Genomic DNA, 27,925 nt, shown 5'->3' on the forward strand with positions numbered 1-27,925 from the left:
TGAAGTCCTCGGGGCTTGCAGAGGGGGCTTTGGGGGCACAATACCACACTCCTGACTGCTGTCTCAAGATTCTACTGTTTCTCTTCATGTTCTACAGACAACAGCACAGGAAATTTGACCCTCAGGCCAAGGCCAGAGCACAAGACAACAGGCAGTTTCGCCCATCCTTACCTTGATAGATGCTGATCAAAACCCATATCAAGAACGTCTTGTAAGACAGTGGCCGTCCCTGAACGAGAGAGGAGACAGAGCGCGTCAGCGGGTGGGGCTCGGCCAGGGTGCCGGCTGCCTTCAGACGCCCCTCCACCAGCCAGACAAGACAATTTGCCCGTTTTCATCGCAACAGTGACTCACACACATCGAAATACATTAGAGAAATGACGTTTTTTTAAAAGAGAAGTGATTTTAGATGAAATAAAGCTGCTCCTTATTAAAAATTCCTTGAGGACAAAAAAAAAAAAAAAATGCCATTACACACACACACAGATTTTTCCGGAGGGTACATAAGAGCATTTCCAGAGGCACAAGGAGCAGCTACAGAACAGAACTGTCAGGGGCTTGTAAAAAAGGTATGAGGAGGTTTGTTTTCTATTGACGTTATCAGTGTTAGGGTTTAACAGTCTTTGCGTGTGCATAGAATAGTTTAAGAAAGATGGCAAGCCCCCACACCTTCCTCTCAAAGTAAGAAAGCCATCAGTTCAAGGGTGTTCACATCAGACATGCAGCGTCCGTGTGAAACATGTCAAAAGCAGCAGAAAGGTGAGGTCTTCAGACGATCTGAGTAGAGTCTACATAATACCTCCTGCTGACGGGGTGAGAAACGGTCTAGGGACTGTATCATAAAAATAAAGACGTGACCACAGCCATAGAATGGCTTTGTGGGTTAAGTCAGAAAGCATCTGCCCATCTAAGGCAAACATGCCGCATTAGATACATGCTAACTTATCATTCAAAGCAGCAGCGGGGAGGGTGGGAAGGGAGGCGGGAACGGGGCTGGAGGAGGAAGCTGGCCGGGGCTGGAACCTTAAGCAGGTCTTTGTAGAGCTCGGGGTACAGCATAGCCACTTCTGACTCGACGTCCTTGTCCAGGACCAGAGAGAAGACGGGGAACATGGTGTAGACGGTGGAGTACCTGTGAGAAGAGATGCCCCTCAGCGAAGAGCCGGCCAGCCCCCGCCTCTGCAGGCAGCTCCCACCACTTCGCTCAACAACCACGCACAGAGCGCCCGGAGCACTCCAGGGCCAGTGCGAAGCCCTGGACATTCAAGACGAAAGGCAGGCAAAATCGCCCACCTTCCGAGAGCTCCCGTGCTGGGAGTCAAAAAACAAACTCAGAAAACCGTGCTGGGTGTGGGAGGTAAGGTGCTGAGGAGGGAAACACAACCGGGAAGAGGGACCAAGACGCGGGCTCAGACGGTGCGACTGCAGAGCAGGTGGACGGGATGAGACACCCACGAGAGGACGGGGTGGCCGTGCCGGGTTCCAGGGAGCAGCCTCCCGGGCAGGCACAGCGAGTGCAGAGGCCCGGGGTGGAAGTCTGTCTGTCCCGTGTGAAGAGCAGCGAGGTGGCCCCCGTGGCCAGAGCCGCGCAGGTGAGGGGGACGCGAGCAGATGAACGTCCCCCAAGGGGGAAGGGGGACCAGGTCCCGGGGAGGCACGTGCAGCGTAAAGCCCTGCCTCTGTTCTGGCACATTCTGCCACGGTTCCAGGGCCTGACAAAGGGCAGGCCGCTCTCCCCAGTGAGAAGCAGGCAGGACCCCAGGGCCGGCTCTCAGGCTGAACGGCACAAGAGTACTTTGTAAGACGGCCCTGGGATCAGCCGGCCCCTCTGGGCCTCCCGCCTTGGTAACCAGGGGCCCTACCAGCATCTACCTGGGGCGTGTGGAAACCAGACTCCACCTCCCCAGGTAACTCAGAGACTAGCACATCCTCTGAAAAGGTCACAAGGAACGTCACAAATTCCAGGTCGGGAACAGGGGTGGACGTGATGGCACAGCGTCCCAGGTCACGGCACAAGCTCTACCAAGGCTACGTACCCCCAAGAGGGCCAGGCTCCGGCAGCCTCAGAGACTCGCCCGCAGGCGGCCGCTGCAGGCGGCCGTGGCAAGAAGGGTCCTTTCCTGCTCCCTCATTCCGTGTTTCCTAAGACCCCTCGGGGACTTCAGTCTCGCCTGGTCGCCAATTATCTGACCACCTCAGGCTCTTGCTGCAAGCAGTGTTCAAGCGTCAGGTACAGACGGACACAGACAGACTAGACTCCACCCCTGTAGTCTGGTTACGAGCTTATCAGTTCAAAGCCATATTGATTAAAGAAGGCTCTAAACCAAACTGCCAGACCAGCCTTGACCTGGGGACTGAGGCGTCTTTAACACAACACTTCCTTCTTCTGTGGCGTTTTAGGGGTGGCTCATTAAAAATTAACACTTTGCCTGGACTTCCTTACCCAATGATGAGGAATCCTTGATAGAGGGGGACGGAGGCGAAGTAAAACACGGACGAAAAGACAGCCTGTGCCAAGGAGAAAAAAGGATGTCACCAAAACATACCAAAAACATTACCAAAGCCCTCATGTCTGTATCATAAAGACAGTGTCACTCCCTACAGAGTAGGTGTTGTTACCATCGTACCCACTCTACAGATGAGGGAAGTAAGGCACAGAGAGTTTCGGTGACTTACCCGAGACAGCACAGCTCATAAGGGACAGAGCCAGGAGTCACGTCAGAGGGTTTAGCTCCAGGGTCCACTCTCAGCTCCTCTAAACATTTATTAACTTACACACAAGCCGGACCTGGGAATACCTTATTATCTGATCTCAGTGAATCTCCACAACCACCCATGAGATCAAGTCCTAATATCCCCTACATCATAGAAGGGCAGAGTGAGCAGATAAATGGCCCTGCAAGGGTTCAAGCCCTGTTCTGTCTCCAGAGCCCACACACCCAACGGCTCAAAATCACCTGCTCTCCAGGTGCACAACTGATGAACAAGTTGGCATATGCATGGAAACAGACACAAAAAAAGATCCTCCACCCTAAGGGTATGTACCAGTTACCCTGGAGGGTGGGATCGCAGAGAAGGCTTCACGTCTCACATTACATGTTCTACTTTGCTTCAAAATTTTTACAGAGTCCAAAACCTACCACTTTTGCAATCAGACAAAAGCAATAAAGATATTTACCAACCCCTACTGTAACGTCTGCTTCCAGATTAGGAAAATATGAGTAGTGAAAAATTGGCTGGGGAGATAAAACCAGGCTTGATGCTCTGTTACTCCTTCTCTGAACATCTACTGACCTCAACAGAAGCAAAGTGACCTCTAAGCTAATTAGTATAAAACCTACCAGAGGCCAGGGACAGCTGTTGCCTGAAGGATTTTAAAAACTGAACATGAAAAAAAAAAAAAAACTGAACATGGAAGAAAATCACTGCAGACAGTGACTGCAGCCATGACATTAAAAGACGCTTGCTTCTTGGAAGAAAAGCTATGACAAACCCAGACAGCCTATTAAAAAGCAGAGACATTACTTTGCTGACAAAGGTCCGTCTAATCAAAGCTATGGTTTTTCCAGTAGTCATGCAGAGATGTGAGAATTGGACCATAAAGAAGGCTGAGTGCCAAAGAATTGATGCTTTTGAAATGTGGTGCTGAAGAAGACTCTTGAGAGACCCCTGGACAGCAAGGAGATCCAACCAGTCCATCCTAAAAGAAATCGACCCTGAATATTCACTGGAAGGACTGATGCTGACATTGAAGCTCCAGTACTTTGACCATCTGATGCGAAGAGATGACTCACTGGAGAAGACCCTGATGCCGGGAAAGATTGAGGGCAGAAGGAGAAGGGGACGACAGAGGATGAGATGGTTGGATGGCATCACCGACTCGATGGACATGAGTTTGAGCAAGCTCCAGGAGACAGTGAAGGAAAAGGAAGTCTTGCGTGCTGCAGTCCATGGGGTCGCCAAGAGTCAGACACGACTGAGCGGCTGAACAACAAATGGAAGAAAAGGCTGGGCCAGGCTAGTGGCTAGAAAGAGTGTGGAATCAGAGCCCTCTCCCCCTCATCACCGTCGTGGGCCTTGGCTTGGTACAGAGGTCAGGATGCAGGTGACACCGAGGGCCGTGGTCACGGGCAGCCTGGCTCTGCCCTGGCTGTGACTTTGGAATTGAAAGGTCAAAGCCTCTTTTCAGATGACTTCTCACACAGGCTGCTGCCCAGGAAGGAGGATTAGAAACGGGTCAAGAATCCTGGTGCTCAGTTTTGCAAATCAGTCAGGAGCCTCTTCCTCTAAATGGGCCAGACTGACCACGACACCTTCACCTTGGAAACAGCACTGGGGAAAATAAATGCTCTATCTTCATCTATCTCATAGGCCACTGTCAAAGTGCCATTCTAACGGGACTCTCTCTTAGCCAGTTACTTTCAGCACAGTGGACAGGGTTGAGCGGGTTTTTTACTGAGGGGAGGGGGGGATGGTTTGTTTGTTTTTCCCTCGATAGCACAAAGAACAATTCCTCACGCTAGAACTGTTTTTCTCTGAATCCATGTTTATGGTAACATACGGGCATTACAGAAGTAAATTCATCCAGGCCAGCCTGTGTGTGTTTGCCCGGGAATGAGCTGATTAATCTCCCAGTGATTAAAACCATGACATTATCCAGTCCAACTGATGAGCTTACATAAAATAAAAGTACAGATGTGGTCTGATGAACCACAGCAGCTGTTAGCGTTTTGATCGTGCTGATGAAAATCACTTTAAAGCTCCTTCACTCATAAGTGCAATAGATATTGAAAATATAACCACCCCCAGCCCTCCCCCGCAAAGGCACAGACAAAGCCAGTGGAGGGTGGATTCTCCTGTACATCAGGCAGCACCACTCGAGCCTGAAGGAGGGTGTCTTTTGCATATGATTAAACACCTTTCCCACCTTAAAACACCACCTTAACCGAGAACAGTCAAATTCAGAGAGTCAGAAAGTGCACGGGGAGATTCCAGGGGCTGGGAGGAGGAATGGGGAGCTGGTGTTTAACGGGCAGAGTTTCAGTTTAGAAAAGTGAGCAGTTCAGGAGATGGATGATAATGAGAATTGCACAACTGTGAGAATGTTGTACTCAGCGCCACTAATGTGTGCAGTTAAATGTGGTTAAAATAAGGTTTTATATTATGTGACTTTTACCACAATAAAAAAAGTAAAAGGATAAAACCTCACCTTAGGTTTACACATTAGCCTGTTTTGCTTTTATTAATGATGGTAAGGATGCCTTCAGCACTTGATGCCTTAATAAAACTCTCTGCTTCTCAAAGTAGCCCTCTCTGCGGGGCAAGAGCCAAGACCCTTGAACAGAGTGATGCCCCCTTGACAGGTGGAAAGACTGAATCCCAGAGTGGTAACGTGACTTGCTCAAGGTCTCAAGAGACACCTGGGGATACGGGTTCCAAGATGTACCATCCCTAAGTTCTCACCATTTAACTGGGGTTCTTTTTTACCTAAATGCCCAAGGAGAAAATCAGCCAATAGATGTTCAAGACCCAAAATGTTTTCCCGCTTTGGGCCTCCTCCCTAATACGACTTCACTGCCGCGGCCTGAGGACAGACTATGAAGGAGCTGGGGAGACAGAAGATGGGAAGATACCTTATACATTCTAGAATCCTCTGTGAAAAAGCAAGATGTTACTCCCTGGGTCTGACCCGTGGGTCAGGAAGATCCCCTGGAGTAAGAAATGGCAACCCAGGACAGTATTCTAGCCTGGAGAACTTCACGGACAGAGGAGCCTGATGGGCTACAGTCCACAGGGTCACAAAGAGTCGGAAACGACTGAGGATATCCGACTCTTTCAGCTCCCCGAGGACTGACTGGGATGGGCACACGGGACTCCCAGCCGGGCTGCGCTGGAGGCAGAGCTGAGGTGCCCTGGCTGCACCGCCCTCACTAAGCGCCCCCTTCGGTGGAGGCAACACCCACCCCCCACAATGGAGGGCAGGGGGGTCCCGGGACTAACAGGGCAGGTACCAGGGCCCCCTGCCCAGGTAGACTAAATCCCTGAGGGATACGGTACCAATTTCTCGCCCTCACTGAGGCTCAGCCTCCCCATCTGTAGAATGGGCACAGACCACAGGGAAGACCTCAAGAGCCCCTGCATTGTGAACACTCAACCCACGGTACAGGATGCTCTCAAAAAAACACACTGTTCACTGATGGCTGCTCTCTGTAGGTCCTTGATTCTGCATGTGGAAAACTCCGAGCTGGAGTGTTCATTTGGTGTTTACCTCTGCATCCTTCCCTCTGGCAACTCATCCCGATGCACGAACCCAGGTCACCTACACCTCTGTCCATCTCGTGCCCGGCCAGGCCCCACCGCTGAGGCTCTGCAGGGCAAGCATAGCCTCGGCCCCCACACAGGAGGGCTCCAGGCAGGCGCTCGGAGCTCTTTCGGAGCTGGGGGGGCGGGGGCAGTGCAGAGTGGCGGGCTGGAACTGGCCCGGCGGGGTAACCGTTCCAAAGGGGGCCTGCTGCTTCTCCGGCGCTCTGCACAGCGGCCCCCGCTGCGCCCGCCCACCCACCTGCATGGTGCTGATGCAGAGGCTCCTGTGGATGACGAACTGGCTGAGGGCGGCTGAGCGCTTGTAGCTGTTGCGGCCATGCACCATGAGCAGGCGGCCGAGGTGCCGGAACTGAGTGATGGAGAAGTCGGCGGCCAGTGAAGCCTGCTTGCCCTCCTGGGACCGGACGTCGAAAGCGGGCACCATCAGAAGCACGGGGCGGGTCAAGGCAAACACATATTTTTTTTTTAATTGAAAAAGCAAGACACTGGTAAGGGGATCTTTGAAGAATTTCAATAGAGAAATTCTTTTGGCTTCCAGCTACACACAGTTGGTGGTCTGAGTCTAAATGTGATTTTAAGAGAGGAATTTATTTAAATAAAAAACATTCCCAAGCACAGATAGTCACAATTGGGAGGTCAAATGGATCTAGTATTAAGCCTTGGGGGTTAGGCCCAACCCATAATGGGAGTCAGGAGCAAAGAATCATTCCAAGATAGGCTGTCAGCACTCAGCTCCCTTAAGAGTTAAACATATCGGGGGGTGGGGCTGATGCTACCAATGATACCAAATTGAACATTCCCAAACACAGCTTTGCACATTCATAGAACTGGAAATAACTTAGAGCGCAGCCGTATTACGGGATTCTTTCAAAGGTACACAGCAGACGCTATCAACGGGACAGACGGACGTCACGGCCTCCTGGCGTGGTTAAACAGGGAGGCACAAGCCCCTCTTATGTACGCCGTACACCAAAACACAGAACCATAAGCAAATCCACCTGCCCCACGGACGTCATGGGATGGTTCTCCAACTGCCCTGCATGTTTCAAAAATGAGTGTCCTGAAACACACCGCCTCTCCCACAAAACAGACGGAGAGAAGTATTCTCCACTAGAGAAGAGTGCAGAGACATGACATGCAAACAAATGCAGTGTGTGAGCCTTCACTGCTTCCTGGAGATTTCTTTTTTAAACATTTTGGGGCCCACTGGAGAAATGAGACCATGAATATTATATAACAGTATCGTGTCATGTTACACTTTTTTTGATGCTATTTCCCTCATGTAGAAACACAGAGATCCAGGCTGAAGCGCTGAGGGTAACATATCAGCAACTACTTTCAGCTGATTCAGGGGAGGGGACTGGGGAGAACGTGACAAACGCCAATAACGTGAATTAAAGCAGAGAGTACACAGGGGCTCACTGTTCTAGCTCGACTCTTCTGAGGGAGTTACATTTTTCAAAACAAAGTTTGAGGAAATATACAAAATGATGGATCTACGTGTTCTGATGTATAAAGAAATCTAAGAACAACAAACTGATGTACAAAGAAATCTAAGCTACAGCAGATTTAGGCAAGTTTCATTTAAAAAAAACATAGTATAATGTTTTAAATGTTAAATTATACATGAGAACAATATATATGTGTGTAAGGTGTACGTATACATGTTGTTGTTGTTTAGTCGCTAAGTCATATCTGATTCTTTGCGACCCCGTGGACTGTAGCCCACCCGGCTCCTCTGTCCATGGCATTTTCCAGGCAAGAACACTGGAGTGGGTTGCCATTTCCTCCTCCAGGGGCTCTTCCTAACCCAGGGATTGAACCTGCGTCTCCTGCTTGGCAAGCAGATTCTTCACCACTGAGCCACCTAGGAATCCCACGTATATTTGTGTGTGTACATATAAATTATATACATTCCCATGACAAGTAGTAAACACACAGAGAAAAATTCTAGGAGAATAATCAGTGTTACTAGTTTGATGCAGCTGTCTAAAAGAAAAAATGCATTTTACCCATTTCTACATTGTTGTGGCTTTTTTACTGTAAGCACTTGTCACTTTTATACTCCAAAAGACTAAAGAAGCAGACTATAATTTTTAACAGAAGAGAAAATGTTCTCGTACTATACAGCATTGTGTAAAGAATTCCATCTATTAACCTCAACTGTGCTTCTTACAACCTGCATTAAAGGAATCATACAGATTTTAGACCTAACATCTTCTTCAAGGATCAGTTAGCTCTATAACTTCAAGCAACTGTCAACTGGATGAGAACCAGAAAACCAGGGGAAAAAGGTGGAAAGGAAAAAAAATTGGTGGAAAATCCAGATGCATGAATGCATGGGACAAAATGCAGAGAGCACATCTCTGGCCTTCATTCAAGGCCTCCACACTCTCACTCCAAACACAGAGCTAACAAATGTGGGCCCAACCTTCTGGCCTACGGTCATCTCAAGTCACACAGGACAGAGGGCAGGGCAAACTATTAGTGGAAGGCACACAGCTGACAGGGAAGGAAAAAGAAAAACGACTGTAACACACAACCTTTAAAAACCTGCAGCTGCCACAGCATTTTAGGGAGGGGCAAACACTGCCCCATTCCTCCATAACCCCTGAGAGGCGGTCCACAGTGCGGTGACTGACGCGTTACTCACAGCACTGCCAGGGAGGGCTGGAGGACGTTGCTGCATCCTAAGAGTGCAGGAAGACACTTCAAAAGAGATTAGGTCTGGGCAAGCAGAGACTCAGCATTGGTCTGTAAGATACGGTGACACGGATCTCTTTCACAGTAACACCAAGTAATTACCATACCTGGTTCCTTAGGCTCTGTAATTCTAATCGAGAATTTCCAGAAGCATTGAAGCTGCATCTCGGAGGGAAAGAGAAAGCCCAGCTGGTGGAGCAGAGTGGCTCCCCTCTGCCGTCCTGAGGACCACTACCTAACACCCTAATGTGGACCCCCGGGCGAAATCAGCGTGCCCGATGCGTGCTCACCTTTCCCTCCACGCCCACGCCGCAGTCTGACTCCTGGATCATGCTGACGTCATTGCCACCGTCGCCTGCACAGATCAGAGGGCAAGGTCAGCAAGGGGGGAGAGGCGAGAAACCACCTCGCCGTTCACGGCTCCTTCACAGTCTGGTCCACCTCGGCCTCCCGTCGCGGGCTAAGTTTCTGTTCTGTTCTGCCCACTCAGTCTCTCTGCAACAAGCTGCGGGATCAGCTGCTTTGTTTACAGGCAGAGGAGCTGAGAGTCAGAGGGACCCGGCGACTGGCCGAGGGGCCTGGCCGCTGAGTCACTGAGCAAGGGGACTGTGTCCACACCACGTGGGGGTCTACAGCCCCTCGGGCCCTGCCTCCGAAGTGCGGGGGTCCCGTTATCAATAGCGATGACAGATGCTGCCCGGCTTACTGTGATTCCAGCAGGCGCCTTGCAAGGCTACCGCCCTTCTGAAACCTCTCGAAGGAACCTCGGGACCTCTCCCATTCTACCGATGAGCAGACCAGCTCCAGATGGGGAAACGAGGACCCCCGTGGACCCCCAGCTAGGGAAAACCGGCAGACTGAACCCAGACCCCGCTCGGCAGTGTGGTCTTCTTCACGCCGGGGCTTTGCTGCGCTGGGGTCACTACTGAAGGCACAAACCCAGGAGGAAGGCCTGGACGCCCTCAGCGTCCTCCTGGACGCTCTCTCAGGGAGAAGTGTTTGAAAATTATGACGACAGAAACAGGGCCAAAGGGGGTAAGGGGTATAAACGTCATGGCCTGGGTCAAGGGGCCTGGGAACCTGCAGCGTGCGGCCTTGGGGCCCAGTCCCCGAAGGTCACCGGGCGTCCCCTGCAGGGTCACGCGCAGCCGTGGGGCCCGCCCCCCGCAGGTGCGCGGGCGCGGCCGCGGGCCTACCTACTGCGCAGGTCAGCCTCCCGGTGCGCTCCTGGAGCAGACGCACGATCTGGGCCTTCTGCGTGGGCGCGCAGCGGCAGCAGACCACCGCTGGGCACTGGCAGGCCAGCTCCATGAACTCGTATTCGTAGTACTTGAGGCATACCTGGCGGCGAGGGGAGAGGGGCTGGGTCGGCCACGGTCCCCCCGCCCCCAGGGCAGCTCCCGGGGTCCCCACGCCCACCTCCAGGGAGTCTCCGGAGATGACCAGCGCGCAGTCGTGCTTCCTGCGGAAGGCGTTCAGCTCCAGGTGTGCCTCGCCGCGGTTGGTCACCTGGAAGGGAAGGCGGTGAAGGAGGCCTTGCACTCCGAGCCGCTGGGAACAACAAGCAGCGACCTCCTGGAGCCCCGTGAGGGCCAGGTCCCCCGCCTAGAACCCCACCCTCCCCTGCCACCGACCCCCAAGCCAGAGCAGCCCCTGTTTGCTGTGGCTGTGGGAATCACGGGGGTCTGCACACCAACCGTCCCCTCATGTTGCCCCCAGGAAGGCTGGGACCACGTAATCAAGGGGAGAGCAAAAAGCCAGCGTCCTTTCAATCTGTGCCCAGCACCGTGCTAAGCGCTGTTCCTACACTTCCACCCTCTGTATTTCCCACAGGGCTCTTCCAGGCTCCACTGCAGGTGCAAGGAAACAGAGGCAGGGCACGGTGTGTTCTGGCTAGAGGAGCAGAGCCAGTCCATTTCAGAGCAGGCCTCGGAAGCCAGGCTTCCAGCAGGGTGGCTGGCTCTTCTATAAAGAATCAGATGTTAAATACGATATGCTCTGTGGACCACACAGTCTGCCTCAACTACCCCACTCTGCTGCTACGCTGCCAAAGCAGCCACAGATAATCCTAAACAGATGGGCAGATCTTGCATTTAAATAAAACTTTATTTACAAAAACAGGTGACCAGCACACAGGCCATAGTCTGCCACCCCTGAATCCTAGCACATACAGTGTGTTCTCATTATGGGCAACAGTTAGGCTCTATAAAATCGCTGTGAACACTCAGTTCGTGATTACTGAACCCCTGCTCCTGGGAAAGATACAGGGCTAGGCTCTTGCAAGCCTCTGGTCACAATATTTTTGTCCGTTCGTCAATACACAAGCTTGCTTTCTACATGTCTCAGTTTAAAGACATCTTTGAAAATATATACTGCTGAAATAAGTCAAAGATAAATACTGTACGATGTCACTTATATGTGGAATCTGAAAAATAAAACTAATGAATATAAAGAGACAGATACAGAGAACACATTGTGACCAGTGAAGAGAGGGAAGAGGAGGGGCAAGATGGGGTAAAGGATTAAAAGATACAAACTACTATGCATAAAATAAATAAGCTACAAGGCTCTACTGTGTAACACAGGGAATCTAGCCCATACTTTATAATTATAAATGTAGTGCATGCCAAGTTGCTTCAGTCATGTCCGACTCTTTGTGATCCCATGGACCACCAGAGTCTTCTGTCCATGAGATTCTCCAGGCAAGAATACTGGAGTGGGTTGCCATTTCCTTCTCCATATGCCATTTAAAAAACTATAAACCACTATGTTGCACATGTGAAACATATAACTTTGTACATCAACTATACCTCAAAGTTTTTTTTTAGTAATATACATAGGTATAGTTGATTCATTAACCCTAGACTCATGGCCAACAGGACCGTAACTCACACCCGAAGGAAGCTATCTCTGGGAGGTACGGCACAGCCTTCTTGCACTCAGGGACATGGTCAGTACTCAGCTTTGCGCTGGGGACCATCTCAAACCGTGAAACTGCAGGTGGCAGTGAACAGACGGAAGGGCCCGTGCATCTACTGAGGGCTGAGACGAGATGGCAGAGCGTCGCCTGACTCCGCCTCAGCTGGGAAGCTGCTCGTCAGGTGACGCCACTGTGCACGTCCACATACAACTCTGAAGCAGCTCCAGTGCTGATTTTTGGGGCAGACTTGCAAGTGCGGAATCCATGGGTAGTGAGGAGCCGCTGTATCTGCCTCTACGTGATGCTGGTTGGGCTATTCCAGAAACTGCCAGATTTCTTAAAGCTTCAACGTGCTATGGACCAACGGCAGGGGTGGCTGTGGGGGAGAGCCGCAGAACATCTAGAGAACCCCCAGCTGTTTGGCTCTGCTGGCAGATAAGCAGGACCATGATATCTGGCCCCAGAGGAGACCCGGTGGCTCTCGCCCCGCGACCCAGTAAAGCCGATCACAGTCCTCGGCTTCGCGCCCGGGAGCGGCTCCCCCTGCCTGCACTGTCTGGCCAAGGGCTTCCACCAGGGCAGGGCGTCCTCCTCTGCCACCCACCATGCCTCCTCCTAAAGGCTCCTCAGTGGTTTCCTTCAGAAAGGCAGACAGGCCAGTATCTGTGATCTCGAATTTATCTCCTATCCGAGGACTTGGCTTTCAAGGGTTCAGTGAAACCCTAGACTCATCTGCACAGTTTCACGTGTATGAGCTTATCTGCATCCCGTCAGCTTCTCCAAGGGACCACGGCCCCCCGCAGGTCAAGGACATGGGTTAACGCGGGGTGGTCACCAGGAGCCTCTGCACCACCTCCAGAAGGAATCCTTCAGCCTCACCCAGGCCATTCTGTAACTCCACCCAAACCAGTGCCCTGAGCTCCCCCCACCCTCGGTGGTTAACGTCCTTCCCCTCTCCCTAGAGGGGCCCACGTGAGATTATGAGGTTACAGGGCAAACACAGTGTCCCGCCCCCGCCCTGCCCCTGCCCCAAGGCAGAGGACCCTTTACAGGCCGGAAAACACAGTGTCCCGCCCCCGCCTGCCCCCGCCCAGAGGCAGAGGACACTCTACCGGCCGGAAGATGTGGACGTCCTGGCTCCTGGTCACCAGGTGTGCGTTCTTCGCCGTGCACGTGGCTGTCTCCAGCTTGTCCCCCGTCAGCATCCAAACCTGAAATGACCGCAGGGAGGACGTCCCCTCGGTTAGCCTTCAAGCCGGCCTGTCGCCCACGTCAGCTGCGTTTCCAAACACGTCATGCTGAACCGATGAGCTCCAACCACCTCGAGGCTTACAATGTCCCCGAAGCACCACAGGGAAAGCCCTGGTTCAAGGGCTTCAAGACCCTGTGCGCCCGCTGCGGGAGGAGCAAAAGCTGGTGCAGCGCTTTCGGGAAACGGCACGTGCTCTGGCAGACACCGTGAAGCCCACCTCTGCCCTCCTGATCCCCCTTCTGGGAATTTTTCTTAAAGCAATAAATAATCTCAACAAAGGTGAAGGCTGTATGGATGGGGGATCACACGTCCATGTCCTACAAGAAACACTGATTTGTCACGTTACATGGGGTCTTTCTACGGAGTCAGATGCCCCTGTGTGATCTCAGGGGGCTTGAAAGTGAAAGTGTTTAGTTGCTCAGTCCTGTTTGACTCTTCACGACCTCATGGACTGTAGCCCGCCAAGCTCCTCCGTCCATGGGATTCTCCAGGCAAGAATACTGGAGTGGGTAGCCATTCCCTTCTGCAGGGGATCTTCCTGACCCAGGGGTCAAACCTGAGTCTCCTGCATTGCAGGCAGAGTCTTCACCGTCAACAGGGTTCCAACAGGGAAGCCCCAGGGAGCTTCACCCTAACTGTGAACTGCCCACAGTGAACACGCCAGGCTCCGCGTCACCTTGTAACAGAACACTCTGCGTCTCACTGCTGTGGGCTCAGAGAGGGTGGGTGAGATCCCCAAGGTCACACAACTGGCCCCTGTCCCGACCAGGCCCAGAACCCAGACCTGCAGAGTCTAAACCAATGTGCTTCCTGCTCCGCTTGTTCACTCATTAACTCTCTGTTCTCTCTGCTCCCAGGAGGGGTGGTGGGGTGGGGGCACCTTAAGAGTCATGGGACAGGGACACCTCGGCACGAGGGGAAGAGCAGGGAAGAAAATGACCGTGAAGGTTCTTCACTGTGCCAGGCACCGCTTCAGCGCTGTGCATTTAACCAAGTGCTCAGGGCGCTGTCCCTTCACAAACCCTTGAGGCAGGAAACAAAGGCGCTGTGAAGTCAGGCCACCAGTCAAGAACCACAGAAGTCATCGGTGGGGAGGCAGGATTTGAACCCCCAGGCAGTGAAATGGCCAGGATGAAGGCACCAGGCCCTGCTGGGGGCCCCTTGCCTCTGGATTTGACTCCAGGGTATGGTGATGTTTTCCTTCCATCTCCCACCTGGTCTTAAAAACAGTGCTGTTGTTCAAGAGGGAGGGGGCATATGTATACCGCTGGCTGATTCATGCTGATGTGTGGCAGAAACCAACACAATATTGTAAAGCAATTATCCTCCAATTAAAAATAAATAACAGTATTGTTTTATGTGATCCCAGTTCAGCGCCAGTCTTCAGGGTTCTTTGTAAGAGAGCAAACCCTGGGACAGGAGCTAGAAGGCTAGAGTTCCAGAAAACCATGGAAAGTCCTGAGCGCACTGAGGCTGTGCCCCACGCCGGGACACAGGCGGGGCCCCGAGGGGAAGCTCCAGTCCCAGGCCCGCGGTTCCAGCAGGAGAGCCTGCATGTGAAGCCACCTCTCGCGGCCTGAGGGGCTGCACCCGGGAAGGGAAGTGGAAGTTCCCAAGTTCTAACGCCTCCCGGCCTGTGAAAGACCACACGTTAGACCCTCATGACAAGCTAGCCGGACCCCTAACTGTACACTCCACGCCCTCCCCTCTCACGATGGAAACCAGCAGAAGTCCAGCACACATGTAATGAATAAAACATCGCTTTTGGACAGAATGGTTTTAAGGAGGGAAAAAACCTCAGGACAAAGCCAGCGGCAGAAACTTGGAATCTCCCAGGTTCCTAGAGGAGAGGTTTTAGAAATTGGCAGGAACAAACACGACAGGCCCCAAGGCGTCAGAAATGGGCCTCTCTGACGTCAGACTTTGTGCAGAAATGGGATCTCGCTGGCAATTTCCTTGCAATGAGCCAGGCCTGTGGGCCAAAGACAAGTGACAGTCTGGTGTGCAATGAGACACGCCCACACACGTGTGAGCCCCCGTGGGCTAGAAGGTGGCCGGAGCTGGTTTATGCCGCAGGCCTCATCCCTCTTGTTCACACCGTCCTGCTCATAAGGACTCCTGCCAGACGGGGGCCCTGGAATGTAGCTAACCTACGTTATCTTCAGGAGCTTCTAACCCACAGGGCTTCCCTGGTGGCTCAGATGGTAAAGAATCTACCTGCAGTGCAGGAGACCCAGGTTCGATCCCTAGGCTGGGAAGATCCCCAGGAGCAGGGAATGGCAGCCCACTCCAGTATTCTTGCCTGGAGAACTCCATGGACAGGGGAGCCTGGCGGGCTACAGTCCATGGGGTCACAAGAGTCGGTCAGGACTGAGCAACTAACACTTTCACTTTCTAACCCATGAGTTTGCTAATCCCTTTCTTGGGTCCACTGAGATGGAGCCTGCTCCCCAGACGCCCTCTACTGGCCTCTCCAGATTAAACAACTGGATATGAACTTTTTGGCCCACGAACAGGCGAGGACAAAAATGCAAACACGGGAGTTTGCTGGGGCAGGCGGTCACTCTGCCAGGTGGTCGTTCATTCGCCTAGACCATAACACAGAGGGCTAGCCGGCCACTCAACAAGGATGTAACAGACACTCCAGGCGTGCAGGACACCGTGGTCCTGAGCCAAGGTGAAGCGCCCGGTCCTGCCTTCACGGAACCCAGCGCGCAAAGGGGCAGCCACCAGCGCAAGGGAAGCGGGCTGTCAGAGCAGGAAGGACGAGCGCCTCAGGTCGCCGTCCGAAGCTGGCGCCCTGTGCTCCCGGTCACTGCTCCCACCCTCTGCCCCATCTCTAATTTTCACCCTCCACTGAAGAGACCCCTCGTCTGAGCCCAGAATCTGCTGCCAGGCGGCAGGCTGGCCGTACCTTGATGCCGGCGTTCCTCAGCGTCTCCAGGGTGGGCCTCACGTCCGCCTGCAGCTGGTCCTCCACACCCGTCAGGCACAGCAGCTCCATCTCCATCTCCAGGCTCTCGATCACCGTGGCCACCTTCAGGGAGCGGTCGTGCACGCTCAGCTTGGCCTGGACATAGCGGGCCTGGGACAAGCAGGGAACACGGTCACGCCGTGCGGTGGGGAGGTGCAAGGCAGGCCGGGCCCATACAGGGCAGTGACCCCAGCCCCTGGGTGAACCTCAAAGTGGTGAAACTGAGATCTTCGGCCTCCTTCCAAGTTCATCAATCCAGACACCGGAGGTGGAGAGACCAGAGTCCCACCCTCTGTTCTGCGCTCACCTGCTGTGCAGCTCCTAGCAGGTCACTAAACTTCTCAGAGCCTCAGCTGTCTTCCTCCATGAAGAGGCAATAACAGCCCCAACTGGACTGAGTTTTCACAAGGATGAGCACACCTCTAGACCTCAAAAAGCAGTAGGCTCTCCCCCATAAACATACGCTGTAACCAAGAACCAGGTTGTCTAAAGATGAAGTCCCACTTCCAAAGACTATCGACCCAACCCATCTGTTTATCCCCTCTTTATACGGTTAGCAAGGATACAGTCATTTCAAAGCATATGCCTTTGAAGTTGAGAAAACGGCAGAATGCATCAGGGCTAGAACTCCTGTTAAATCAAACTTCACAGAGAACTCACGCGTGTGAACGGGACAGACTGAAGCCCAGCTTCTCTGGGTGGAGCAGAGCAAGAGCCCAGAAGCCTCTCTCTGCAGCCTGCTCTCCCTCCCTCCCAGGCACGCACAAATACAGTCATTCAGCTTTGTGCCAGGACAGGCGGCACAAGGACCCCCTCAAGGGGCACACAGTCCATGGGGCAGGGTGACAATTGACAAGACAGATTGATACTGGAAGCCTTGGCTATGAAAGTCAGCGACCTAGTTCACATCCAGTACTTTCTACAGCTTAAAAAAAATCAGAGCCCCAAGAAAGTTTACCATTTCAAATTTGAAGGTTTCATTTCATATTTCCTAGAAGATTTACAATGACGACCCTAAGTGCTGGGGTACAAGAGCAAGCCAGACCAATAAAGTCTTTGCTCTCAAGATGATTTTATTCCAAAAAGAAGACATTAAAAAGAACGTTGAAATACACACATAAACAAAGTTATCATATTATAGCTGTTGATAAATGCAAATGAAGAAAGCTCAACAGGGTGACAGTGGGAAGGGATGGGGTGGGACTACCTTAGATGAGGAGACAGGAAGACTTCTCGGAGGAAGAAGCCTTTGAGCTGAGACCCAAAGGCAGCAAGGGAGGGGGGCCACGGAGTTCCACAAGGGAGGAGCATTCTAGGCACAGAGAAGAACCTGGTGTGCTCAGAAGTGACATGGGTCTGGGCCAGAGCAGAAGGAAGGGAGGGAAGATGGTGAGGGGGGCGGGGCTCAAAGCCAGCAGAAAAGCCACAGAACCCCTTACCTCGAAGTCTTGATACTGCTCCTCTGCTAGAGACTTCTTCGCCACCACGAGCACCCGGAGCCCCTCTCGGGCCATGTTTCCACACTGAAATGCAGACCCCGGTCAGCGGAGAGCCGTCCCAAGAGCTCCGAGTCCCCACCTCTCCCTGGGGCTGGCTGGAGGCTGAGGCCGATGGGACCCCCTTTTCAGTCCAGGGAGGACCCCTGGCAAGTCACAACACTGCTTTTTCCTAAAGCCGTCTCCCTGAGCAAACCTTCTAAAAGGGGTTCAAAATTTAAGTCAATGCAGTCTGATTTAAATCTGGATATTTCTGCCTCATTGGAAAAACTGAACCTCTGACAAAAGCACTTTCCCAAATGACCACAGTCAATGACGCTGCAAGGCGGCTATTCCCATTAAACACAGTTGTCAGTATGCTGCCAGTATGTTTAACACACACAGTGTGGCCCTGCCAGAAAACACATCCTGGCCTGTCTCAGTCAACTGAGTTACCTGCAAGGCCGGCCCCTGTTGGCATGTGGGATTATTATCTTGCTAACTAGGAATTTTTTATTACTGAGTTTAAAATGTGACTTCTTCACCTGGAGCTGAGAGATGACACAGAAACAGCCTGAGACACAGGCAGGTCCTTCCCTCCAGGCTGTGGCGAGTTCCCACATCACAACCCGGGACAAGGCAGCCTGGGCCGGAGCCCCACGATGCCCGCCTCCTGGTACCCACATCCCTGTATGACCACCTGCCCTGAGGATGCAACGGACCTAGGGCCTTGTTCTCAACAGACAGAATGTGGCAAAGTGCAGGAAGGTCGTTTCAGAGAAGGTGGTTTCTGTTTAACCTCTGTTCCCTGGCTTGCTCCTCTGACAAAGCCAGGGCCACGTGTATGCTGCCTACGCACAGACCCACAGGGCCAAGAGCGCGGCTGCCTCCATCCAGGGGCCACTGCAGAGCTGAATCCCGCCCCCAACCGCTAAGTGAGCTCAGAAGTGGGTCCTGCCCCAGCCGAGCCTTCAGATGAGACCCCGGCCCGAGATCTGAGCGGAGGGCCTGGCTGAGCTGTGCCTGAAGTGCCGATTGGGCGGCCTGTTACACGACCACAGAAAACGCACACAGGGACCCCCTCCCCGTTGCACACAGGGGACAGGCCCCAGAAACAGGCCCCGCTCCCGCGTCCCGCGTCGTGCTCACCTCTTCCTCCAGCCAGTCATTGTACTGCACGATGCCTGCCATGACCACGTCCGCTCCCTTCATGTAGAAGGTGATCTCCCCAGTTGACTCATCCTAGAGAAGGGGCGGGGGGCGGGAAGAATGAACACGCAGGAGGAGCCCGCCTTCCGCACCAGTGCCCGCTGCCCGTGAGAGGCGCCGCACACCATCCTTCCCCAGCAGATGTCGCGGCGTTTGCTCACTTGGCCAGAGATGAAAAGCGAGACAGGGGGCGGGTGGTGCGGGGTGGGGGAGCTCACTCTGGGGCAAAGGCCACAGAAAACAAAAGAAAACTCAAAGCACTTGGAAGATCATTAAAGGACTAAAGCAATGTCAAAAGGACAGAAGAACTCTGTTTTTGCAGTTATCACTGTTCTAACAGGAATGGACTCCCACACTGTAAGACCGTTTTAAATCGATACACAGCACTGCCAGTGTGGCTGAAAGGTGGTCTACCGGAAAGAGTTTGGGAAGTGAGATAATTCTCGAGGTCAGGGTTTCTCAGCCTTGGTGATATTAACATTAGGTAGGGGCTGGAGAATTCTCTGACACGAGAAGGCTGGACTGTGCATTGCACTATCTCCTGCAGCATCCCTGGGCCTCCACCCGCTAGATACCAGCAGCAGGCCCCATGATGACAACCAAAATCTCTCCAGATATGAACCAACATCCCCTGGAGGATACAGCGCCTCAGCTGAGAACCAATGATCCAGGTAAAGCTGAACCTTAGCTGAGGTCCAGCTGGACCTTGGCTCAGCCCTCGAGTCGAGGACTCAGCTAGAGAAGAAGGTACACAGAGTCTCAGTCCACACTGACCAGATGTTCTGGGGAGAGGGTAACATCGCAGCCCAGGCATCAAATGCTTAGACCCAGCACCAGCTCCTGGCTGTGTGCACCTGGACAAACTACCTCTCCTCTCTAGACCTCACTTTCCTCCTCTATAAAGCCAGGATCCTAACAACTCTTACCACACGGTTTGTTGGGGCTTAAGTGAGATACTCTACATAGAGCAGAAAGCAAAGGGCCAACATCTACAGAAACTGCTGACCCAGTGTTATCATTCCTGTTGGAGTGACAGGAACTCCTCAAGACCTTCAGTTGCACTGCTTATAGAAAACAGGGGTCTGAATGAGGGTGGTTTTGTCCCCAGGGGACTTCCAACACATCTCGACAAGTAACTGACTGTCTCAACCCGGAGATGCTACCAGCATCTAGAGGCTAGAGAACAAGGATGCTGCTAACCATCCTACGGGCTTCCTGGGTGGCTCAGTGGTAAAGAATCTGCCTGCCAATGCAGGAGACGTGGGTTCGATCCCTGGGTGGGGAAGATCTCCTGAAGAAGGAAATGGCAGACTGCTCCAGTATTCTTGCCTGGGAAATCTCATGGACAGAGAAGCCTGTAGGCTACAGTCCATAGGGTCACAAAGAGTTGGACACAGCTTAGCAACTGAATAACATCAATCAGCCTACGATGACCAGGACAGTCCCTGCAAGAGAGGCTCATCCGACCCCAGACGTCAACAGTGCAGAGGTTGAGAAACCCTGGCTTTAAGGAACGGCTGGTGAAATTGCTGATTCTTATCCCACGACTCTTTCCTCAGTGACCTTCATCACAGGAAGCCTGGAGGCAGTGAAGATGGGCAAGGGTAACAGCACAACCACCACCCCTTGTGCCTAAATTCTACTGCCCCATGGAGCCCAGAATGCATGTCTGGAAGCTCTTCGTGGAAGAGGAAATAAATACCCAGCGCCAAATCAGTGGTGTAGTTTCATCTTCTAAAGTAACTTCTGAACGCCTCTGATCACTGACCAACTTTTCGAACAGCATACTTACTCATAAAAGCACCCACAGGCCATGAAGAGGCACCTGCATTTTAAAAGCATCACAAATGCAGGCTGCTTCTTTGATGGATTGCATCTATGCTTGCTTGTGACCTGGGCCAAAGATAGCTATGGGGTCTGAACATGAAAGCATCAGGTTTCTCTTTTTGTTTGTTTCATTTCCCCTTCACCCTAAACATGTTGTGGGAAATAATGCCCCCCACCACTGCTTCCTCTACTCCAGAAGGGACTCAACAGAGCTTGGACATCTCGGCCAATATAAATACTGTATCGCCTGTCTCCTCCCGTTGGTCATTTCCTCCCACCAAGTTCACCGTGAGGTTACTTTGTTCCCATGTTATGGCAAGATTACGCTGTGAATTTACAGAGGTCTGCCCATTGCGTTGCATCATTTTGGGGCCTCATCTTTTTCCACTGTGGTCTGATTCTGGCACCTGTTCAAAGGTTCCTTTTATTCAGACAACGACAAGGGTACGATCTCTACCGACGACACGACTTCGGCACGCCACGTGGGAAGGGCGTGGGGAGGGCGACGGAACATCTTGTAACACAACGAAAACAAAACCAGCGGGCCGGCCCCGAGCCAAACACACAAGCTGCAAGGAAACCGGCTTCTCGAACCCGGCCAACCCTCTCAGGAGAGACTCACGCAAAGACCAGACCTTGCTTTGTGAGGGTTAAGATACTGCTCAGTTCCGTCCATGAGCTCACAGGTGCTTGAGGGTTGACGGGGACTTCCCTGGTGGTCCAGAGGTTAGGAATTCGCCTTGCAGTACAAGGGACACCAATGTGATCCCTGTTCGAGGAACTAAGATCCCACATGCTGAAGAGCAGCTAAGCCCGAGCGCCGTAACTAGGGCCCGTGTGCTGTAACTGAGACACAACTGAGCCGAATAAATAAAGAAAAATTTAAAAAAACAAGAAACTGTAACTGTCAACAGTCACTAAATCAAGTTGAGAACCGTTTGGTAACTGAGGGCAAACCTCACATCCAGTAACTGGACAAACAACAGGCAGAAAAGACGGACACCTTGGGACAGTTTCTCAGCCCTGGCCCGACGACCACGTGGGACGGGAACATTCTTCGTTAGCAGGCTGTCGGGGCCTCTACCCACGAGATGCCACTGGCAGCATCCTCTGAGTTCTAACGAGCAAAGAATGTCCCCAGACGTCCCCGTGTCCCCTGGGGGTGAGATGGCTCCAGGATGAGAAACGTCTGGCGAAGACAGGACAGTGAGGTTTGTGCAGAGACGTGAGCTAGTCCCACGGCCCTGACCTGCACTCGGCAAGACCAAAGATAAAGAGGGAGACGGGTCAGGAAGTACAAACATCAGCCAAATAATCCACATTTCATTAAAGACAGTCAAACAAAGATGGATGTGCACAGATTCACTGTTGGGAGTAAGAAACAACAAACTACCTAAGTATCTGAGAGAGGGATATTTGACTAAATAATGCCACGTTTTTTCCAACAGAACACTAAGCATGCATTAAATAATAAAAATGATGTTTTAATGACAGGAGAATATTTTCAGCATACCTATCGGTCAATGGAGGGGGTGGGAGTTTACAAGTTTTAGATAGAGTTTGATATCAATTGGATAAAAATGTGTGTGGCTATTTACACTCATTTATGCTTAGAGAAAAAATCAGAAGGGAAATTCCCTGAAAAGCCAAGAGTGAGTGAGTCTTCGGGTGGTCAAAATACAGATGAATGGTTCTAATCCCCGGCTTTAACATGTATTTGTTCTGAATGCTGGGTGAATGCTGATTTTTTAAAGTATTACCTGGGAAGGACAGAGCGCCATTTTAAAATACAATAGATTTGCCCATCCAACAGCATCCCAGACATACACCCCATTCTTGCTGGGGGCAGAGCCAGGGGTCACGGCTCGTAAACTATGACTCGAGTCTGGGCATGAGAGCCCTTCGCCACGCAAGGGAGGGGACGTACAGGGCCCACTTCTAGAACAGCTGATATCGGGACTATCTGATGATGACTCAACCCCCAAATGACTCTAGCAGAGCCCGCGGCCCTAGAACTTGGAAAAATAATGGCTGGAACAAAATTAAAGTAGGAGATAATGACTAATTCCTCAGGAAACACCCACCCAAAGGGTTCATGTGGCTGCTTCTAGGCCATGGACGTTCTTGACATCAGACATGAAGTCAAGACGTGGTCTGAAGGCGTGGGGCAGGCAGGATGCAGGCCAGTGGGGAAAGCAGGGACTGCAAGGGAGAAAAAGCCCTCATCCCACTTAGAAGCTGCCAAGGATATACATCCAGTGGAGTCTGAGGACTTACTGGCATCAGGGACATAAAAACCCCTTAAAGCGTGTTTTAAGGCACATTCCTGCTGTGTGTCACGGGACCATCAGGACCCCGCCTAACTTTAACCTGGAGAAGCGGCCTCGTCAATGACTCCCACGTCCCCCATCAAGTGTGGGGGCTGGACCCAGTGACCCGCTTCTGAGAACAGAATGAGCCAAAAGTGTGTCTGCTGCTGCTGCTGTTTAGCCACCAAGTCGTGTTTGACTCTTTGGCAAAACCCCATGGACTATACAGCCCACCAGGCTCCTATGTCCATGGGATTTCCCAGGCAAGGATGCCGGAGTGGGTTGTCATTTCCTTCTCCAAAAGTATATCTATTCTCCAATAAAAATTAATTTCTAAAAAATCAGACTTGTTTGTAAGAAATAAAACTAATTAAAAATAAAAGCAATTTTAAGGTACGACTTAAAAGGGCATCTACAGCTTCCTTCATATAAAGCTCAAAGAGACAAAGTCAGTCAGTGGTAGGAATGGGACAGTGGCTATACCCTCGTGGGGAAGAAGGATGCAAAACCAGAAAGAGGCACAAGGGAGCTGCTGGCGTGACGGTGGAGGGGTTCTGTCCTTTTCTGGGCGCCAGGCAAGCGGTATTCATTTTCCAAACACTTAAGCTGTACATTTATGGAGTCTGCACCTTTCTCTCTGTATGTTGTACTTCCATAAAAGTTTCAAAGAATTTAAAAAGAAAATCTGAAATATCAATGCCAAAATGACTTGCTGCTGCGTGATCACATGTTTTTCAGTAACTTTTGTGATTCTATGAATGAAAAATCACTGAAAATATTTTATTACGATAAAGGTGTCAAGACTATTCAATGGGGAAACAACAGTCTCTGCAGCAAACGATGCTGGGACAACTCTATATCCACAGGCAAAAGAATGAAGCTAAAACCCCTACCTCACACCATACACAAACATCACTCAAAATGGATCAATGACCTAAAGAGATAAAACTACAAAAACTTTTCAAAGAAAATATGGGGGTAAATTTTCATGACCTTGGGTTTAGCAATGGACTCTTAGGTATGACACCAAAGTCAAGAGCAACAAAGGAAAAAAATAAATTGGACTTCATCAAAATGAATAACTTATGTGCATGAAAAGAATTTTATCAAGAAAACAAAAACATAAGCTACAGAATGAGAGAAAATATTTGTATGTCATATCTCTGATAAGGGACCTAGACCATATAAAGCACTCTTACAAGACAATGATAGAAGACAACCCAATTAAAAAGTGGGCAAATGACTTGTACAGACATGTCTCCAAGGAAGAAATACAAGTGGCCAGTAAGAACATGGCAAGATGCTCAACATCATTAGCCAAAGGGAAACGCAAATCAAAACCACAATGAAATGCCACTTCACAGCAATCAGGATGGCTACAAAGAAAAGAAAATGAAAAATAACAGGCACTGAGGAAGAGAAACCAGAACTTCACACACTCCTGGTAGAATGTAAAGATGCATCATTTTGCAGAAAAGTTTATCAGTTTCTCATAAGGTTAAAAGAGAATTATCCAGCAATTGGGAAACAGACCCAACAATTCCACTGCTAGGCATCTATCCTGGAGAACTGAAAATAGGTACTTACATGTTTTTACTTGAGTGTTCACAGTAGCCAACTATTCACAATAACCGAAAGGTGGGAACAACCCAAACGTCCACTCATGGGTGAATGGATAATCAACAAGAAATATTATTCAGTCGTAAAAAGGAACGAAGTATGCATACATGCAGCAACATGGATGAATCTCTAAAACATGAGGCCAAGTGAAAGAAGCCAGGAATATTGTGTGATTTCATTTATATGAAATACCCAGAATCGGTAAATCCTAGAGACAGAAAGAAGACTGGAGACTTCCAAAGACAACAGGCAAGGAGGTTTGAGGAGTGACTGCCTAAGGCTATGAGGTTTCCTTCTGGGGTGATGCAAACTCAACAGAAGTGGTGGCCATACGACATTATGAATGTACTAGGTGGTAAAAAATTAACCACATCATGAATTCACCTCAATAGAAAAGAATATATTTTAACTAAATGAACGAATATACAATGGGAAATGTATTATTACCAAGAGTTGCCCAATCTACACTCATTAGACCTTTCACTCTGAAATTGGGTTGACCAAAAAGCTGAGCAGCTATCAGAGATCTGTCCAACTGAAGAACAAATTCTCTTTCGGCAGAGGGAACTGTACCCTCTTGTTAGTCTGAACAACAGGCAATACGAGAGGAAAGAAAGGGGAAGAAAGAATGTGTGTGTCCCAGCCAGAGACACACACCAGACTTAGGCGTGTTGTTTTTTTAAATAAAAAACAATTTTTAGCCATAAACAAAAGACAACTCACCCTCACGATGATGCCCATGCGCTTGCTTTCGTAGGTAAAGGGGAAGAGCTGCAAGATGGTGAAGTTCAGGATCTGGTCGCCAGGGGTCCTCAGCTGCATGGAAGACTGGTCGCGGCCCACCAGCGTCAAGCCCACGCTCTCGGTCCACTGCACCAGGGCCACCTAAACGAGACGCAGGCCGAAGGTCAGACACACATGCAGGCGTCCTGGCACACAGGTCAAGCGAACGAACAGGAAGGTGGATGGGGAAGCGGAGACAGGTGAGCCTGAGCGCAGCCTGCAGCCCTGGGGAGGCCACGCTGGCCCGCTGACTCGCCAGCACCCCGCTCAGGCCTGGGGGGGCCCAGGGCTCATGGCTGCCTCCTCTTCCCTAAAGCAGCCACGAGCCAGACTGTGGAGACAGCTACGCAGGTTCAAGGGTGACCAGCGCAACCAGGGGTCCCATCGGGAAGCACCTGCAGCAAGCCAACTGCAAATATCAGGAGAGCAGCCACATGATGCGGGCGTGGGGGGGCTCCCGCCCCGGCTCCCCATTAAACCTCACGAAAGCCCAACTGGGAGGGGATCTACAGGAGCTCCCCACTGGGCAGCTCCGCCCGCGAGGGCAGTGTTGGGTGTTACAGCCAAGCAGAGGGTGGACGTTTGCTCTTGGCATCTTGTGGCGGAGGCCAGGAACTGCTAAACGTTCTACATTGCACGGGACAGCCCCCCTCCCCGACAGAGAATCACCCCCACCATACCCCACACAGCAGGCCTGACGAGGGTGAGGAGACAGGCTCGGAGAAGCTCCCAGGCTGTGAGCGGTGATGCTCCAGGGCCCGAACCTGGGTTTACCTGGTGCGCAGCCATGCCCTCCACTGCCCTCTGCACTTGCTGGGGGCCTGGTCCTGTCACCAGCTAAACGTTTTCACAGCCTGAGCAAGGCTTGCTTCGCTGCCCATCAAAAGGCATGGAGGATGCAGGTTCCAAGGTGAGGACCACTGCTGGGAACAGCAGCCAGCCAGAGCCCGAGCCCCAGCTGGAGGCGGTTAACCCCCGGGAATGGGGGTCCAGGGTGGGCACGGCTTCCAGCTTCTCAAGAAAAACCAGAAACCTGACCTTCTCCCCAAGCATTCTCAACTTTTCAACGTAAGCAAGTAAGCTGCATGTTTTAAACACCCGTGAAGAAAGTGAAACATGTCCGCACATGAAGCTGGCCTCGGGTCTTCAGGGAAAGAAGGAAAGAGAAGTAGAAAAGGGGGAGACAGAGAGGAGAGCTGGGAAGGGGCGACCGCCCAGCCCCGACCCCGGCGCCACAGGAAGGGGGACGGGCTGGGGGTGGTGGAGGACGGGCAAGGATGAAGAGCTATGGTGGATGAAGGACAGCCTCGTGTTTACTTGTCACAAGAGCCCACGGAGGCAGGAACTACCAACCAGCTCCACGTGGAGGGGATGAAGAAACGGTCTCAGGGACGGGAGGGGAGCTGCTCCCAGCTGGCTGCTAATGGGCTGAGATGAGCTCTAAGCCGAGGCCCAGCCGACCCAAGCGAGAGGCCCGAGACGAGTGCCCATCCGGGGCCATCCAGATGCCCGTTCTTGAAACAGGGGCACGCACATCAGCGCATCCTCAGGGAGTGCCCGGCCACCCGACTCCCCACCGCCATCGGAAGTTGACGGGAGGCACCGGGGGCAGAGTAACAGCCCCCAAACATGCCCACCTCCTAATCCCCATGACCTCCACCTCCTAGTCCCCGCCGACCTCCACCACTTAGTACCCACCGACCTCCACCTCCAAAGAGAGGGCTAATCAAGTAATATTTTTTTTTATGTGGACCAGTTTTTAAGGCTTTATTGAGTTTATTACAATATTGCTTCTGTTTTATGCTTTGGCTTTTTGGCCACAGGTGTGTGATATCAGCTCCCCAACCAGGGATGGACCCACACCCTCTGCACTGGAAGGTGCATCTTAATCGCTGGACTGCCAGGGAAGTCCCAAGTAATAATTTATTTTTTGGTACTAACTTGCCTAAGTCTTCACAAACGCATTCATGTAACTGTTTGTTCTAATCACTCTGAATTTCAGTATGGCCTGTCTTATCTGCTAACAATTTTCTTTCAAAGTTTAAAATGAAAGGAATCAGTAAATATTTTGAAAATCTCATCCATATATATGAGAAAAACGTTGAGTAGTAGGCTCAACTAGTAAAGAATCCATCTGCAATGCAGGAGACCCCACTTCGATTCCTCGGTCGGGAAGATCCATTGGAGATCACTCCAGTATTCTTGGGCTTCCCCGGTGGCTCAGCTAGTAAAAGAATCCACCCGCAATGCGGGAGACCTGGGTTCGATCCCTGGGTTGGGAAGATTCCCTGGAGGAGGGAAAGGCTACCCACTCCAGTATTCTGGCCTGGAGAATTCCACGGACTGTATAGGCCATGGGGTTGCAAAGAGTCAGACATGACTGAGAGACTTTCACTTTCATGTGCATTAAAACGCTCACTGGGTAATACACATGAAGAGAAACTCCTTCCAGCTTTTCCTTTTCTCCATGTATACTACTGAAATATTTTAGCATGTACATGTATTTCTTTTATTTTTAGCATCTTTAAT

General features: G+C 51.5%; 1 protein-coding gene across 3 annotated transcripts in view; it reads right to left on the reverse strand.

The window, feature by feature from the left end:
- Positions 1–27,925, reverse strand: part of ATP9A (ATPase phospholipid transporting 9A (putative)) — a 122,345-nt gene that overhangs the window by 7,795 nt on the left and 86,625 nt on the right. For all 3 annotated transcript variants that reach the window (XM_043882984.1, XM_043882983.1, XM_043882986.1), the window contains exons 15-26: positions 25,337–25,498; positions 18,798–18,890; positions 17,613–17,696; positions 16,114–16,284; positions 13,060–13,158; positions 10,447–10,536; positions 10,224–10,368; positions 9,318–9,382; positions 6,563–6,718; positions 2,444–2,508; positions 1,024–1,132; positions 172–229 (exon numbers count right to left, since the gene is read on the reverse strand). In XM_043882984.1, the coding sequence (XP_043738919.1) occupies positions 172–229; positions 1,024–1,132; positions 2,444–2,508; positions 6,563–6,718; positions 9,318–9,382; positions 10,224–10,368; positions 10,447–10,536; positions 13,060–13,158; positions 16,114–16,284; positions 17,613–17,696; positions 18,798–18,890; positions 25,337–25,498 (1,297 nt within the window). The remainder of the gene's footprint in view (positions 1–171; positions 230–1,023; positions 1,133–2,443; positions 2,509–6,562; positions 6,719–9,317; positions 9,383–10,223; positions 10,369–10,446; positions 10,537–13,059; positions 13,159–16,113; positions 16,285–17,612; positions 17,697–18,797; positions 18,891–25,336; positions 25,499–27,925) is intronic.

The sequence above is a fragment of the Cervus elaphus genome, chromosome 23 (assembly GCF_910594005.1).
Source record: "Cervus elaphus chromosome 23, mCerEla1.1, whole genome shotgun sequence".
In the NCBI taxonomy this organism is placed as follows: Eukaryota; Metazoa; Chordata; class Mammalia; order Artiodactyla; family Cervidae; genus Cervus; species Cervus elaphus.